Source organism: Dromiciops gliroides, chromosome 3 (assembly GCF_019393635.1).
Source record: "Dromiciops gliroides isolate mDroGli1 chromosome 3, mDroGli1.pri, whole genome shotgun sequence".
Lineage (NCBI taxonomy): Eukaryota > Metazoa > Chordata > Mammalia > Microbiotheria > Microbiotheriidae > Dromiciops > Dromiciops gliroides.
Window position 1 is genome coordinate 69,436,376 of NC_057863.1, and position 14,953 is coordinate 69,451,328.

Sequence of the window (14,953 nt, forward strand, 5' to 3'; positions counted from 1 at the left end):
CCACCCCTGAGATCACAACTTAACCCTTATATTAAGGGAAGCTAGACACCAAAGATTCCTGGATGGTCTGCTTCTCTTTCTTGAAGGGTTGGGGAAGTAGAGAGATGAGTAAGGGGGGAATAAAGCAAAGAATATCTCTGAAAGAGGAAGCTGAATAGGGTCAGTCTTAGCATCAGAGAGCAACTGAGCAGGAATGAGGCAATTTGAGCTCCCATCTCTCCACCCTCTGAGATTGCATGGAGACACTGCTGCCCTGTACAATGGGTCTTTGATTCCTCTCTTCTACTACCAGGCACCCAGTGCCTGGGCTTTCTTTCCTGTCTAAGGAGAAGAGAAGCAAGATGGCTGGATCTTAGGCTTGGTCACTTCTCTCCAGTCTCATTTTCCCTCCTCATAAAATAAAAAGATATCCTTGTCCTTGAAAGCAGGTTAAGGCCAGGAAGATTAAATGATTCACAGGGTGACATTGCATCAGATGTAAGGGTGGAATTTACAATCTGGTATTTCATTACTTGGTTCCTGACCTGGAGAGCAGACATGTGGGATCTTAGAAGCTTGGATTCTGTGTCTGACTAAAAGCTTTCAACTTGCCACCAAATTGACTGACTTGCCTTTTTTTTTCGTCAGTGGAGGGGAAAAAAAAGTGTGGCCAAGCTAAGATTTTTAGCAAAAGAAAGCTTTTTTTCCTAATTAGTCAGGAACTAGTTTATATGCTTACTGTAGGCTGGTCACTGAGTTGAGTGCTGAGGGTATAATGAAAGGCAAAAATATAGTCCCTGCCTGCAAGGAGTTCATATTCTAGAGGGGTGTGTGTGTATGTTTGTGTGTTTGTGAGTGTGTATGAGAGAGAGAGAGAGAAAGAGAGAGAGAGAGAGAGAGAGAGAGAGAGAGAGAGAGAGAGAAAACAAACAAAAAATCATAAAATCAGAGGTAGCTAGGTAATACAGTGGATAGAGCCTTATAGGCAAGGAGTTCAAATCTTGCCTCAGACACTTAGTAGCTGAATAACCCTGGACAAGTCATTAAACTGTCTGCCTCAGTTTCCTCCTCTGTCAATTTGAGATGATAATATTAGCACCAACCTCCCAATGTTGTTGTGAGGATAAAGCTGAGATAACACTTGTAAAACACTTAGCACAGTGTTGGCACATAGGAGGTGCTTAATAAATGCTTGTTAAAATTAAAATCTAAACTATGGATATACAAGATATTTCCAGAGTCAACTGAAAGTAATCTTAACGAAAAGGCACTGGAGAAGCCCCACCTGAGATATATATGGTTATTTGGCCAAGCTCCGAACAATGGTTGGGTTCATCTGCCTCTGTGAAAGCATACTCACTCTCTTTCATAGAGTAGCTAAAATTGAAGCTAAGAGCCAATGTCAAGTGGTACAAGTCTAGAGTCAGATTTGAGACAAGCCGAATACACTTCAATTCAAGTTCATTCCATGGCATTCAACAAGCACTGATTAAGTTCTTACTCATAGGAGGTGAAAGGCAGCCAGAATGAGGTAGATAGCTTGCCACAAAGTCAGGAAGAAGACCTCAGTTCAAGTCTCACCTTTGATGTGGGTTGGCTGGCCAACACCCCACCCTCCCCAGGCGCAAAGTACCTTTTAGTGGCCTAGGTAACTCTCCAACACTGTTAAGTTGCAGAAAATTTATCAACCTAAGTTGGTAGAGGGAATTGCTTTATTGAGAGCTTCCTGTATCCATCAGGAATCCAATTTAAGGCCAGATTTATTCACTTTTTAAAAGTTTATTTTAACTTATAGGTATTATTTTATAAGGTAATTTAATTATATTTATATTATATGATTATTATATAATATATCATAATATGTATTTATATTCATTTTATAATTTATAATTAATTTATAATTTTATTTATATAATTTTTTTAGTAGAGGGGAAAAAGTACGACCCAGCTAAGATTTTTAGCAAAAGACCACACATCTGAACAACAACAAAAATTTTTTTTTCAAAAGGCATTGTTCTAGATTCAGGGTATACAGAAACCAAAAGAAACAGTTCTTGACTTCAAGTTTTCTTTCTAGTGGGAAGATGAAACTTATGCCTAGATAAATAAATACAGGGTAATTTGAGGACAGAGATGGCGGGCGGGGGGGGGGGTACCTATGGTAATCAGGGAATATTTTGGAGGAGGTAGAAGCCATTTGAACCTAAAAAGAAGATAAGGATTCTGAAATAGAGAGGAAGGAATTCCTTGGCCTTCCAGGCATAAGGAACCAGTTTAGACAAGGCTTTGGAGAAGGTTAATAGAAAATGGAATGTGGGAAAAAGCTAGTGGGTCATTTTAGTTGGAATGCAAAATACCTGTAGCAGAGTTATATGAGGTACAATTGGAAAGTTACATTGGAATGAAATTGTAGAAGGCCTTAACTGACAAACTGAGGAGTTTCTATTTCATCCTGGATTCAATAGACAGGCACTGAAGACTTTTTTTTTTTCCCAGGGCAATGAGGGTTAAGTGACTTGCCCCGGGTCACAGTTAATGTCAAGTGTCTGAGGCAGGATTTGAACTCAGGTCCTCCTGAATCCATTGCACCACCTAGCTGCCTCAGCACTGAAGACTTTTGAAGAAGGGGAGTGATGTGGTCAACTCTGTGCCTTTGGACAAATATCTTGCAGGGCAGCTAGGTGGCACAGTGGATAGAGCACCGGCCCTGGAGTCAGGAGTACCTGAGTTCAAATCCGGCCTCAGACACTTAACTCTTACTAGCTGTGTGACCCTGGGCAAGTCACTTAACCCCAATTGCCTCACTAAAAAAAAAATAGTTGAGGGGAAAAGTGATTGGGTCCAAGATGGGGTGGTGGCTGTGTGAATGGAGAGAAGGGGACCAGATTTTATGGAGGTAGACTTGGTAAACCTAAACTATGGATTAGATAAGGGAGAGAGTAAAGAATTAGATTAGATTAGGGAATTAGATTATATGGGGAAAGCGTAAAGCATGACTCCAAGTTATGAACTAAAAGAGAGGGAAAATATGGAAGAGGAACATATGAGGTGCTTGTCTAGTGAGGGAGATAGTGAGTTTTGGACGTGTTGAGTTTGAAATGCCCAGAGGACGTTAAAGTGAAAATGACCAACAGGCAATTGAAGAGCCAGGACTGGAGGTCAGGGGAGAGATAAGGGTTGGATAAAGAGACACTGAGCTATTCAAAAGTATAACAGGTTATTTTGGAATGGGGCTTATTGATCACTGGAATTTACACAAAGGCTGGATGACTACTTGTTGCCAGGATTTTTGTGTAGGTATTGATTCCCCCAGTAGATGACTAGATGAGATCCCCTTCAAGTTTGAGATCCTGTGATTTGGGAGGTATCAACCTAAGAATAAGGGAAGTTAGGGCAGATGATCAGCCAGGATGATAGAGAATAAAGATAAGAGAGGCCAGGACAAAGAACCTTAGGGAGAAAGAGATCAGTGATGACCCAGCAAAAGGAACAGCAAGAATAGTGGAGAGGGAGGAAGACAACCAGGGAAGAGAAGGGGTGCGGGAAGCCAAAGGAAAGGGATGGAGAATCCAAGAAGAGAGAGCAGTTCACAGTATCACCAACAGAGAGAGGACCAGGAGAATGAGAACAGAAGAAAGGTCATTGGATTTGACAGTTAAGAGATGACTAGTAAACTTTGAACAATGTCAGTAAAATGTAAGAGACAGACTATAGACTGGGAGGAATCACAATCTTGTTTTCAGAGTTCTCTAGAATAGTTTGGTCTGTTAAACACAAGTGTTCCCAACTGACTGGAACATAACTGACAAGGGGGGCCAGGCAGATAACTGTAGGCTTTTATGCCAATAAAGATGATGATCCTTTGCCTTTGAATAAGAAAAAGATTGATGTATAAGGAATCTGTTACCACAATGTATTTTCTTCTTTTTTTTTTTAGTGAGGCAATTGGGGTTAAGTGACTTGCCCAGGGTCACACAGCTAGTAAGTGTTAAGTGTCTGAGGCCGAATTTGAACTCAGGTACTCCTGAATCCAGGGCTGGTGCCCTATCCACTGTGACACCTAGCTGCCCCAATGTATTTTCTTTTAATAAATTCGTTTGCACACATGATGTCAGGAGGGGATTTTATTTTCAGTCTCAAATATTGGCCACAAGTACCATAAGCTTAAAGCGCTTTACACTTAACATTTGTTTCCCAGTCCTCTACCCATAGGAGGACTCCAATTCAACTCAGCACATTTCTGTGACCCATACAGGATGCTTTCTTATGTCTTAACAAATTAAATGGGTTGGAAGAAGTAGAATGAATACCTTTACATTGGAAAAAGTCACATAGACAGTATAGGCCACCTCCTAACTCCTGGAGAGAGTCAGGGGGCTAGTAGGGCTCACTATGGTATACATTGTCAGATTCTTTCACTGTATAAGATATTTTTGATCAGCTGCTTTTCTGTGTCATAAGATGGGATTCAATTTGGTGAGGGAGGGTTGAAATGACTTATATAAAGATAATATGCATTAATAAAATGTATTAAAATAAAAAAGAAATTACAGGTTATTCTCCAAGTCATAGGATACACAGACTCGGAACAGAAAGAGACCTTAGAGGGCATTTTGTCCAATCCCCTTTTACAGACAAGGAAACTGAGGCCCAGAGGAAAATGACTTTCCCAAGGTCAATTAAATAGCACAGTCTAGATTTGAACCTGGGTCCTCTGACTCTAAATTTAGCATTCCTTCCCCTTTACCATAATGTTTATTTCCTTTACAACTCATTTGGCTGCTTTTCCTGAATTTCATTCTCTATTGTTTTTTTCTTTTTGCAGGGCAATGAGGGCTAAATGACTTTCCCAGGGTCACACAGCTAATAAGTGTCAAGTGTCTGAGGCCCGATTTAAACCCTGAATCCAGGGCCAGTGCTTTATCCACTGTGCCACCTGGCTGCCCCAATTTCATTCTCTATTTCTTAAGGTTAGGGACTATATTTCATTTTGTTTTTAAACCTAACATGTACATGATAAATGGATTAGCCAGTCCGGTTGCTGTAGAGAGAATTCTTGGTGAGGTACAAACTGGTCTAGCTGACCTTTGAGGTGGCTACCAACTGAGATTCTATTTTTTAAAAATCTCTATTTGTAAGTAGCCAATAGGTTCTTGTTTTCGGTATACCATTGTCCTCCATAAAGAACACACATGAACTCACTCATACATGTCAGATCACAAGATCAAGAGTTGAAAAAAACCTTTGATTCCTCTGCTCCAAGGGGAGGTCCTGCCTTCTTTGTAGCTCAGTTTCCTCATTCTTCTAAATGAGAAGGAAATAGAGCCTGGAAAGTTGGGAGGACCTGAGGCATAACGGTTAAAGGCAATCTTATGCATCTAGGGGTGGTGGTGAATAAAAGTTTCTTAATCAAGCTCACCAGAACATGGGCTTACAGTAAGAGAGAACTCTATGCTGGGAAAACAGCCAACAAAGGTGAGAGAACCTGCCAGCTGCCCTCACACAACTGCTCTCTCCCCTCCTCCTTCCACCACCACGACCAGCCAGACACCTAGAGTATGGGATGGGAAGTCAACCATGACACCATTCAATGCAACACAGAACACAGAATGCAAAGTGTCTGCTTGTCAATGCTGCCCTGTTATTGAACTCTGAAGTACACAAGTTCAGTGGAAGTCAGAAAACATACTCATGGAGTCAGAGGGAGAGAGAGAAATATTTCCTCTATCACCCTTCCTGGACTCAAGGCACCAACATACTCAACTGAGGGAGCTTGCCTCCTCCCTCCCTCTCAATAGATGTGCCCATCCATTGGCACAGGTAAAACCTTATGGTCCCAAATACCTTCATCCCTTAAGCCAGCTTTCGGCCCAGCTTGGAGCAAAGAGCCGGGGTTTCCTTCTTTGGGAGAGGCAGGAAGGGAAGGAAGAGAAAGATGGGGAGTATCTCCTCAAACTAGTTGTCTCTCTTCCCCTTCTCTCTTCTTCCTCCCTCTCTATATCCCTTAAACCAAAGACACCTAGTTTTCCCAACAATGGGACTTTCTAAATATTTCTTTGAGTCCCTGCTAGGCCTCACTTTCTTTTATTTTCTTTATTTCTTTTTTTTTTTCTGGGCACTGAGGGTTGAGTGACTTGCCCAGGGTCACACAGCTAGTAAAAGTGTCTAATGTCTGAGGCTGGATTTGAACTCAGGTCCTCCTGAATCCAGGGCCAGTGCTTTATCCACTGTGCTACCTAATTGCCCCCTCCGTTAACTTTTTCTTTTGCAGGGCAATGAAGGTTAAGTGACTTGCCCAGGGTCACACAGCTAGTGTCAAATGTCTGAGGCCAAATTTGAACTCAGGTCCTCCTGAATCCAGGGCAGTGCTTTATCCACTACGCCACCTAGCTGCCCCCCTAGGCCTCACTTTCAACTCCATGCTCAGGCTAGGGAAGTCCTGGAGGTCAGTGGAGCCTCAGATCAACTCTGGTCTGCTTTGCTTCTGCCTTCCTTCACACTAACCTATCTGTCGTATTCATCACATGCCAGGCTTTAGAAACAAATGAACTTCGGAGGGTTAGTAGTGTGCTTTTTCCTCTTTTAGCTAGGATACCAAATACAGAAATCTTCTACGTGGCTGAGATACAGAGGAAGGGGAGTCTAAAGAGAGGTAGGGGAGAGAACTAGCCTGAAACTTGGTGATAAATCCCATTCATTGAATTAGTTTATTAGTCAGTTCTGGATACTTAAAAAAAAAAAAAAGCTAATCCTCTTGGTAAGAACTGGTAAGATATGAGAAAGGAAGTTGCAATTTGTGATGTTGTTATTGTCATGGTGATAAAATAAGGTGAGAAGATGCTAAAAAACGAGAACAACAACTATGAAGCTGAAGACAAATAAAACATTTCTCAAGGGGAGCTACTACTAGCAAGAATGACAAAAGACTGAAGATGATATTTCCAGAAAGTACAGAATGAAATTGGGGCAAATTTAGCAATGATTTGCACAAAGTACCAACTGTGGTATAAGCATCACCTGTTTTACATAGTACAGGCTGGTCCTTTAAGGGGGCAATTTTCTTCCTTGCTGCCTGAGGTATAAAAAGGCTCAGCCCAGGGGAAACTGGTGTCCAAAAATTCATTTTATCTTTCTTCCTTTCAGGGGAATGTTTTCCTGTTCTTTGCTATGTTGATTCTGCAGGAGGAACTGGGTAGAGTTTTATTTTTACCTTGTATCCTTCTGGTTTTTTTTAATCTGTAACTTAGTGAAGTGGTTTTTAACTGGAGTTTTATTTTCCACAAGTGCTTCATTGCGTTTTGACCCTTGAGCCTGAATCATTAGACTGGCCTCCCTTGGGCCTGGTCTAGAATACTGATATATTTTTCTTTGCCACAGCCAAGACTTATCTATGCCTCCAAAAGAGGTTGAAATCCATCCCAGAAACAAGTGCAGTCAAAAATCTCAAGAAAGTGCTCGCTAAAAACTTCCTAGAAATGATCCAAAACTGGAATGGAAGGTGGTGGAGGTAAAATAAAGGCTATGTGACCATTTGTCAGGTAGGTTGTAGAGCAGATTTTCTTGTCAGTCCCTCCCCACTCTGTCATTCGGTGATTCCCTAATGAGAAAAAGAACTCAAGGGATCAAGAGTTTCCCCAGAATCTCATGTGCCCTTAGGGGGTAGGAGGGAAAGTAGAGAGACCACAGCTTGACTCTAGCCAGGAAAAGGGCAAGAAATAATACTGCAAAGGTTCCATATTGTTTCTTCTCTCTCCTCAGTAAATGAGACTGTTCCAGACCAAGTGGCCCAACCCATGGTGAGGATCCAGTCCTTCAGAAAATATGGCCACTTAGGTGGCGCCATAGTGCATAAAACGCAAGACCTGGAGTCAAGGAAAACCTGAGTTCAAATCCGACCTCGGACATTTAACTAGCTGTGTGACCCTGGTCAAGTCACTTAATCATATTTGCCTCAGTTTCCTCATCTGTAAAATGAGCTGGAGAAGAAAATGGTAAACCATTCTAGTATCTTTGCCAAGAAAGCCCCAAACAGGGTCACAAACTGTCAGATATGATTGAAAAGACTAAAGAACAACATACTTAGGAGACATGGGTATGGGGGAGGACCTGCTGGAAGGGAGATAAAGGGAGACAAATACACAGAGAGAGATGAAAACTGGAAAGACAGAAAGAGATAGAAAGACACTGTCCTAGCAGAAAGGTCCCACTGATTCCTTACAATCAGTGAATTCTGGAGAGGACTCTCTTTTAGTGTCTTTAAGTGTCTATAGTGTCTTTAGACCAACTATCCACTCACCCAACCACCCTTTCCTCTCCTCAGGCTTGATCTAATCAATTCCTTTTTTTTTTTTTTGGGGTGGGACAATGAGGGTTAAGTGACTTGCCCAGGGTCACACAGCTAGTAAATGTCAAGTGTCTGAGGCCAGATTTGAACTCAGGTCCTCCTGAATCCAGGGCTGGTGCTTTATCCAATTCGCCACCTAGCTGCCCCCTGCCTAATCAATTCTAAGCACTTCACTATTATTTTTATTTTGTGGGGTTTTTTTGTAGGACAATTCACTATTATTAAATGCAGACCATGCCAAGGGCCCAGCACTGGACTGGGACTCTGGGGGATATAGAAAAGAAAAGAGAATAACTGTGAGTAGAGATAACAGTAAAACAGACAACAGCAATATGAAACAGTAATATTACTATCACTCTAACTGGTTGTGAGTCCATGGGACATGGAAAGTTAGCTGCCTGTGCAGAAGGAGAGCCTGTTTTGGCCCTATTTCTAGAGGACAGAATTTCCCCTTCACCTTCCACAGAGCAAACAGAAAGGGGAAACTGAGTCATGTAGCAGGACCCACAGGAGAGACACTTGTTAGTGTTCCCTACTTCTTCCCCATGAGGATGACATACAGCATATACTGTAATACTTGTAAAACACCTAGCACACAGTGTGTGCATATAATAAGTGCTTACGAAATGCTTATTCCTTTCTGTTCCCTTTACTTGTGTAGGGTTCTACTTCCCCAATAGATGATAAACTCCTTGAGGGCAGAAAACCTGTTGTTATCTTTGTCTCTCTCCCTGCCTCTCCCCACCCCCACCTTCCCCTCCTCAATCAGGCAACTAGCACAGCGCCTGGCAAAGCCGTAATGAATAACAGCAGAGACTCTAAAGAAGGGAGGGATGGCACAAGGTAGGAGGAAGCGAGGGGCACTCCTTAGCAGAAATTTAGCAAGTGAATAAACCAACAAGCATTTAGTAAGTGCCTACTGTGTGCACGTGCCATGCTAAGCTCTGAGGGGTATAAAGAAAGGAAAAACAGTCCCTTTCTCAAGACACTCAAGGCACAATGTAGGACACAATGCAAACAACTATTCACAAACTAGATAAACTGGAGATAATTTCAAGGCGCAGGTACTAGTAATAAGACAGATCAGGAAAGATGAGGTTGGATATGAAATGTAATCTCTGATCCTCACGGCAAAATGGCCGAGACTCTCTACACAGGTCTCTCTGGCCATCCAGACAAATAAACATCTCTCTGCCCTGCCATCCTCTCAACCCCTCCTCCCCCCTTCCCCACCTTCAAGGGCTGCTTCTCCTCTGGGTCTGTGCTTCTCTATTTTCTGTCACTCAGTTTCCCCAATATCATGTCCAGGTTTCCAGCCCCTGCCCCCCATCTCCTGTGCTCCTTCCTGCTGGAATCCCAAATCTCCAAGGTCCCTTTGTGTTCTCTCCTGCATCCTTCCTGCCTAAGTGGGCCCCTCTCCATAGCACCAGCACCTGCCTATTTCCTTGATGTTTCCTGCCAGCACCACTCCTCAGAACCAGCAGCTCCTCCCCAGTTTCCAGCTCCACCCATGGTTCTAGCCATGATTGCAGAAGACCTCTTGCTTGGGAGTTTACAACCTAGGTGCCCTGTTCTGCTCAGAGCATTTGGCAATATGTGAACCAGGACAATTTTGAAATCAAGAATCAGGAATGTCCACAGAACTGGGGAATCCACTGCCTTTGCTTAAACACCAACTAGTTCTACAATGCCCAGGCCCTTAGATTTGGGGATGTTAAAAATTCTGCCATCACAAATCTCATTTCAAGTCCCTCAAATCGTTTGTAGACTTTCTAATTCATGAGTGTTGGGGGTTGGAAAGAAGTCATTTTGATCACACACACCCCCCCCCGCCACCCCCCCCCAAGTAGAGATGTGAAATTTTGATGCCAAAAGGAGAAAGTTTTGTTTTTAAATGGAAATCAGGGCAAGAGGCAGAGGGGAAGGGGAGAAAAGAAACAAAAGACATATATATATATATATATATGGATTTATAATGGGGTTTTTAAATGTTCTTTATGGAGCTAAAGTTTGTTATTTTGATATATACAATCTCAGTAGACTCAAAATTATCGTGTATGGTATATTTCAAAATTTGAATAATATGGAGAAAAAACCTGGAAACGAACCATAAAAACCATTTTACCCCCAATTGTTCTCTGACTTTTCACATCTTTATTCCTTAACTCAGGACAGCAGTTGATTGAGTTTGAGATACCATGGTTCAAGCCAACTATGCGGGATAGGAGGTAGCATGAACAGAATACCCCTTCTGGAGTCAGAAGGACCTGGGTTCAAATCTTGCTTCAGGGGCAGCTAGGTGGCAAAGTCGATAAAGCACCAGCCCTGGATTCAGGAGGACTTGAGTTCAAATCCTACCTCAGACACTTGACACTTACTAGCTGTGTGGCCCTGGGCAAGTCACTTAACCTCCATTGCTCCACCAAACAAACAAATCTTGCCTCAGATATAAGCTATGTCACTTAGTCCGTTTACTCACCTGAAGATGGGGCTAACAATAGCACCTACCTCACAGGATAGCTGCAAGGATTAAATGGGAGAATGTATAAAATAGGTTTTATGGCATGCTACATGGATGCTATAACGACGACGAGGCATCTAGGAACCTCATTAGATAGTCTGAGACATTAAGCAGAGCACTAGAGGATGTTACACAAACATGCCTTCTCAGCTTATCCACAGACCCGACCCCCCCCCCAATTCTGACCTGAACATCAAAATGTCTGCCCAAGAGCTGAAATCTGTTTTCTCCTTTATTTTGTGCCATTGATGTATTTAATACCTTTTCTCTCCTCACCCCATCCTGCCCCTAAGGGGGGGGGTAGAGGGAGGAAGAAAAGGACCTTCATTGCTTGGAAGAGCAATTACTAGAAATATGCTAGTTCCCTGCTCTTTTCTCCTCTCTCTCTCTCTCTCTCTCTCTCTCTCTCTCTCTCTCTCTCTCTCTCTCTCTCTCTCTCTCCCAGGGTTGGGGGAAGGATTAGGGGGGAAATGGGTCTGGCTAAGAGATCCCTCTCTGTATCATAGGGAGAAAGCAAGAGAGGGTCTTCAGTCAAGGGTTGACCTAAAGTGTCTGGGAGTTTGCAGACAAAAGATGAAATGAGGGGTCTGAAGTGAGATGTGGTGGTCATTGGGCCAGATCCCACAAGCTTTAGCTTTTTTGGTCTCCCTCAGTGACCAAAGACCAGCGTCAGAAAAGCTGGAGAAAAAGAGATATGTCATTTAGTCTTTTCATGTGAGAGGGAAAGCCAGGGCCTGGGACTATAAAGGATTCACACAGTCTCTCCTCCTCTCAGGGATGAGAGAAAAGAGCAGGTCCCCAAGCTTCTTATTAGCAGGACCCAGGCCTCAGAGCCTCTACCACTGTCTGGGGCTTGGCAATACCGCCCCCAATTCATCACCTCTCTATTCCAGCAACTCTTCCTCTCAAGTCAGTGCCCCTTCTCCTGCTTTTCCAGTGACTGTCCTTCCTGCCCCCAATATCTGTCCCTCCCCCCCCCCCTTACCAAGCCCTCCAGTGCCATCCCTCTTACCCGGCTTCCCCAGTCTCTGTTCCGCCCCTCCCCCAGCTACCTCACTCCTACCTACCCCCACTTTCTCCCCAACCCCCTTACCCCACCTCTGTCTCCCTTACCCTACCAGGCTTCCCTACTTTCTGTCCCCTGCCTTTCCCACCTACCTCTCTCCCCCCTCCTCTTCCTCCCTTTCCCTGTTGCCCCATCTCTGCCATTTCCTCTCCCAGATCCTCTGCCTCTGCCCCCCAATCTGTGCCTTCCCTTCTCCTAGATCCTCCAGTCTCCCCCTCCAGGTTCCCCATCTCTGCTGTCCGCTCTCCTGCATCCCCCGGTCTCTGCCCACCCACCCCCATCTCTGCCCTCCCCTCTCCCGTTCCCGCAGTCTGTCTTGGCCCGCCCCGCCCCCTCAGTCTCATCCCCTTTACCGGTTCTCGCCAGGCCCGGTCTCCCTTCCTCCAGCTCCCAGCCCCCTCCCCAAGTCTCATCGGAAGCCACGCAGCACACTAACCCGATCCGAAAAAGCAGCCTCTCGCTGCGGGCCATGATCAGGCCCGGGATGCCCCAGCGGGGTCGACCGCAGCGGGTCCGGGTGAACAAGAACAGGAGGAGGACGAGAAAGACGAGTCCGCAGCAGGCAAGCGGGTACAACGACGAGGCTGGGCAGCCCAGCAGGGCCATGCTGGGGGCCGGCTCTGCTGGGGACCCGGGGGGGGGGGCGTGGGCGGGGCGCTGCTAGGCTACAGCCCGCCCCGGGCTCCCACACAGTGGACCACAGGGGCCGGCCCCGCCCCTAGCCTTGACCTAGAGATTCTAGCCCCGCCCCCTCATTGACATTGGGGCCAAGCGCCTCCCCTTGCTTGCTGCCCCTTCCCACCTCGGAGACCTGCACGGACAGGTTTTAAGCCCGCCCGTGTCATTTGTACGCAATGGCAGTGGGCGGTGTTCTGATTTTGCCCCTAGCCTCGGAAGGGCTGAGAAACGGAGGGGAGGGGATGTGGAGAAAGAGGTAGGGGAATGGGAGCTGCACCTGCGGTTTCATCCTTGAAACCCGAAAATAGAAGGTTTATCCGTGGGGTTTCTAACTGGGAAACCAGTTCTTCCTTCCCATGCTCAACCCTTGCCCTATTCGCTGGACTCCTATTCAACATGCATTTATTTATTCAATGCATCCTCCTGGCCGAGGGCATACTGCTAGGCTGCTGGGCTCTGTTGCAGAGACGACGAGTTAAGCCCCTGTCCCCACCCACGTGAAGGCAGGGACAATAAGATTCAATGTGTGCATTGGAAAAGGTTAAAGTAAATCGGGCTGTGAAATGGAGAGGGAGCAGATGCGGAGGTGGGGGTGGGAGGTTGGGTTGAGAGGGGATGGAAAAAGCTAAAAATATGAGATTCGAGGCCAGGGCGAGAAGGACAGGGGCCAAATTCATTCTGTCCCCAGATCCAGGAAGGACAGGAAATGCTGCACACAGCTACTGCTAGCTACCTCTCCCACTGGGAGACTACTGAGGCAGGAAGCAGATTAGACAAATTTCTGTCTTTCCACCACTCCCTCAAGTACCCAGGCCACGGAGGCTGGATTCTGTCCTGTTCCCTTCCCCCCCCCCCCCCCATCCCGACCCCATGCCTTGGCTATGGAAGCGGAGGAAAGAATGGGGAGGGAGTCTGGGTTGAAAAACCAAAGGCAAAAAGAGGCCTGCTCAGCCTGCTAGGCCTTGACTATAGGAAAAGGAGGTGGGTGCCCTTTGCCCTCCCCCGGTCCAGTCCCAAGGTCTATTGTGTGTTATGCTCCTTGACTTCACTAGACTTCAAGCATCTTGAAAGCACAGGTGAGGAATACTCAATCCCCCTAGCAGAGGAGGTAGGGAAGCCCCACCAATTCTCCCAGGCTGCTTTTCCCAGTTAAGAATTCTAGAAACTGGAGTTTCCGTTTCTGTTTTGTTTTGTTTTGTTGGTGGGGCAATGAGGATTAAATGACTTGCCCAGGGTCATGCAGCTAGTAAGTATCAAGTGTCTGAGGCTGGATTTGAACTCAGGTCCTCCTGAATCCAGGGCTGGTGTTTTATCCACTGTGCCACCTAGCAAGAATTTTCAAATAAAGGATCTAGTCCTCTCCTGGAGTGGAGGAGGGAAGTGTCTTTTGGTTGTTTTCAAAGCCTGAAAGGCTAGAAGATCTGTTTTGTTTTGGTTTTGGTTTTCAGTTTTTTGTTTATTTGGTTGTGGCTGGTGTGTGTGTGTGTGTGTGTGTGTGTGTGTGTGTGTGTGTGTGTGTGTGTATGTGTGTTTTGTTTTTGGAGCGCTCTGTATCCTTGTCTTAAGTGACTGAGTCGAACATCCATTGGCCCCATTCATTAACTCTTGAACTGGCTCATCTCCCAGTTCTTAGGATAATAGGATTTAAAGCCAGAAGGAGTCTTAGAGATCGTCAGGGAAACAGAAGTAGGATTCAAATCCAGGTCCTCTGACTCTGAGATCATTGGACTTTTGACTGTACCACACTGGAGATGGGGAAATGATGACCTTCCCTTTTGGTGACTTATGTTCTTGCTCATTTTACTTTCTGATGGAGGGAGAACTTGTCACACCCTCCAAAGACCATCTTTTCTAGCCAACTGCTTTCAGTCATCATAACCCATCCTCAGATTCTGATGGGTGGGGACCTCTCTGGGATAGGGGCTCTTAACCTTTGTTGTGCCGTGGACCTCTTTGGCAGTCTGGTGAAGCTTGTTCACCCCTTCTCAAAATCATATTTTTAAACACAAAATTAAAGACATAAAGGAAACTATATTAGAATTGAAATAGTTATCAGAATATTTTTTATAAAATCATGAACCCCATGTTGAGAACTCTCCCACCCTTCTAATATTTGGGAAGCTCCAGAGGAACATTTCCCCCTCTTAACCTTCTTCTTCTTCTTCTTCTTGCACGGGGCCATGAGGGTTAAGTGACTTGCCCAAGGTCACACAGCTAGTAAGTGTCAAGGGTCTGAGACCGGATTTGAACTCAGGTACTCCTAAATCCAGGGCAGGTGCTTTATCCACTGTGCCACCTAGCTGCCCCTTAACTTTCTGATAAGGTAAATGCCCAAATATTAGGAGTTTGTTCCCCCTTTTTTGAG

The 14,953-nt window shown here is 45.0% G+C and overlaps 2 protein-coding genes across 2 annotated transcripts in view; one reads left to right on the top strand and one right to left on the bottom strand.

Moving 5' to 3' along the window:
• The window catches only part of LOC122750850 (probable hydrolase PNKD), a 29,414-nt gene extending 16,841 nt beyond the window's left edge, over window positions 1-12,573 (bottom strand). Inside the window, exon 1 of the mRNA XM_043997686.1 lies at window positions 12,347-12,573. Within this exon, the coding sequence (XP_043853621.1) occupies window positions 12,347-12,516 (170 nt within the window). The 5' untranslated portion in view covers window positions 12,517-12,573. The remainder of the gene's footprint in view (window positions 1-12,346) is intronic.
• TMBIM1 (transmembrane BAX inhibitor motif containing 1) overlaps window positions 12,365-14,953 on the top strand; it is an 80,296-nt gene continuing 77,707 nt past the window's right edge. Inside the window, exon 1 of the mRNA XM_043997690.1 lies at window positions 12,365-12,472. The gene's annotated coding sequence lies outside the window, so the exon portion shown is untranslated. The remainder of the gene's footprint in view (window positions 12,473-14,953) is intronic.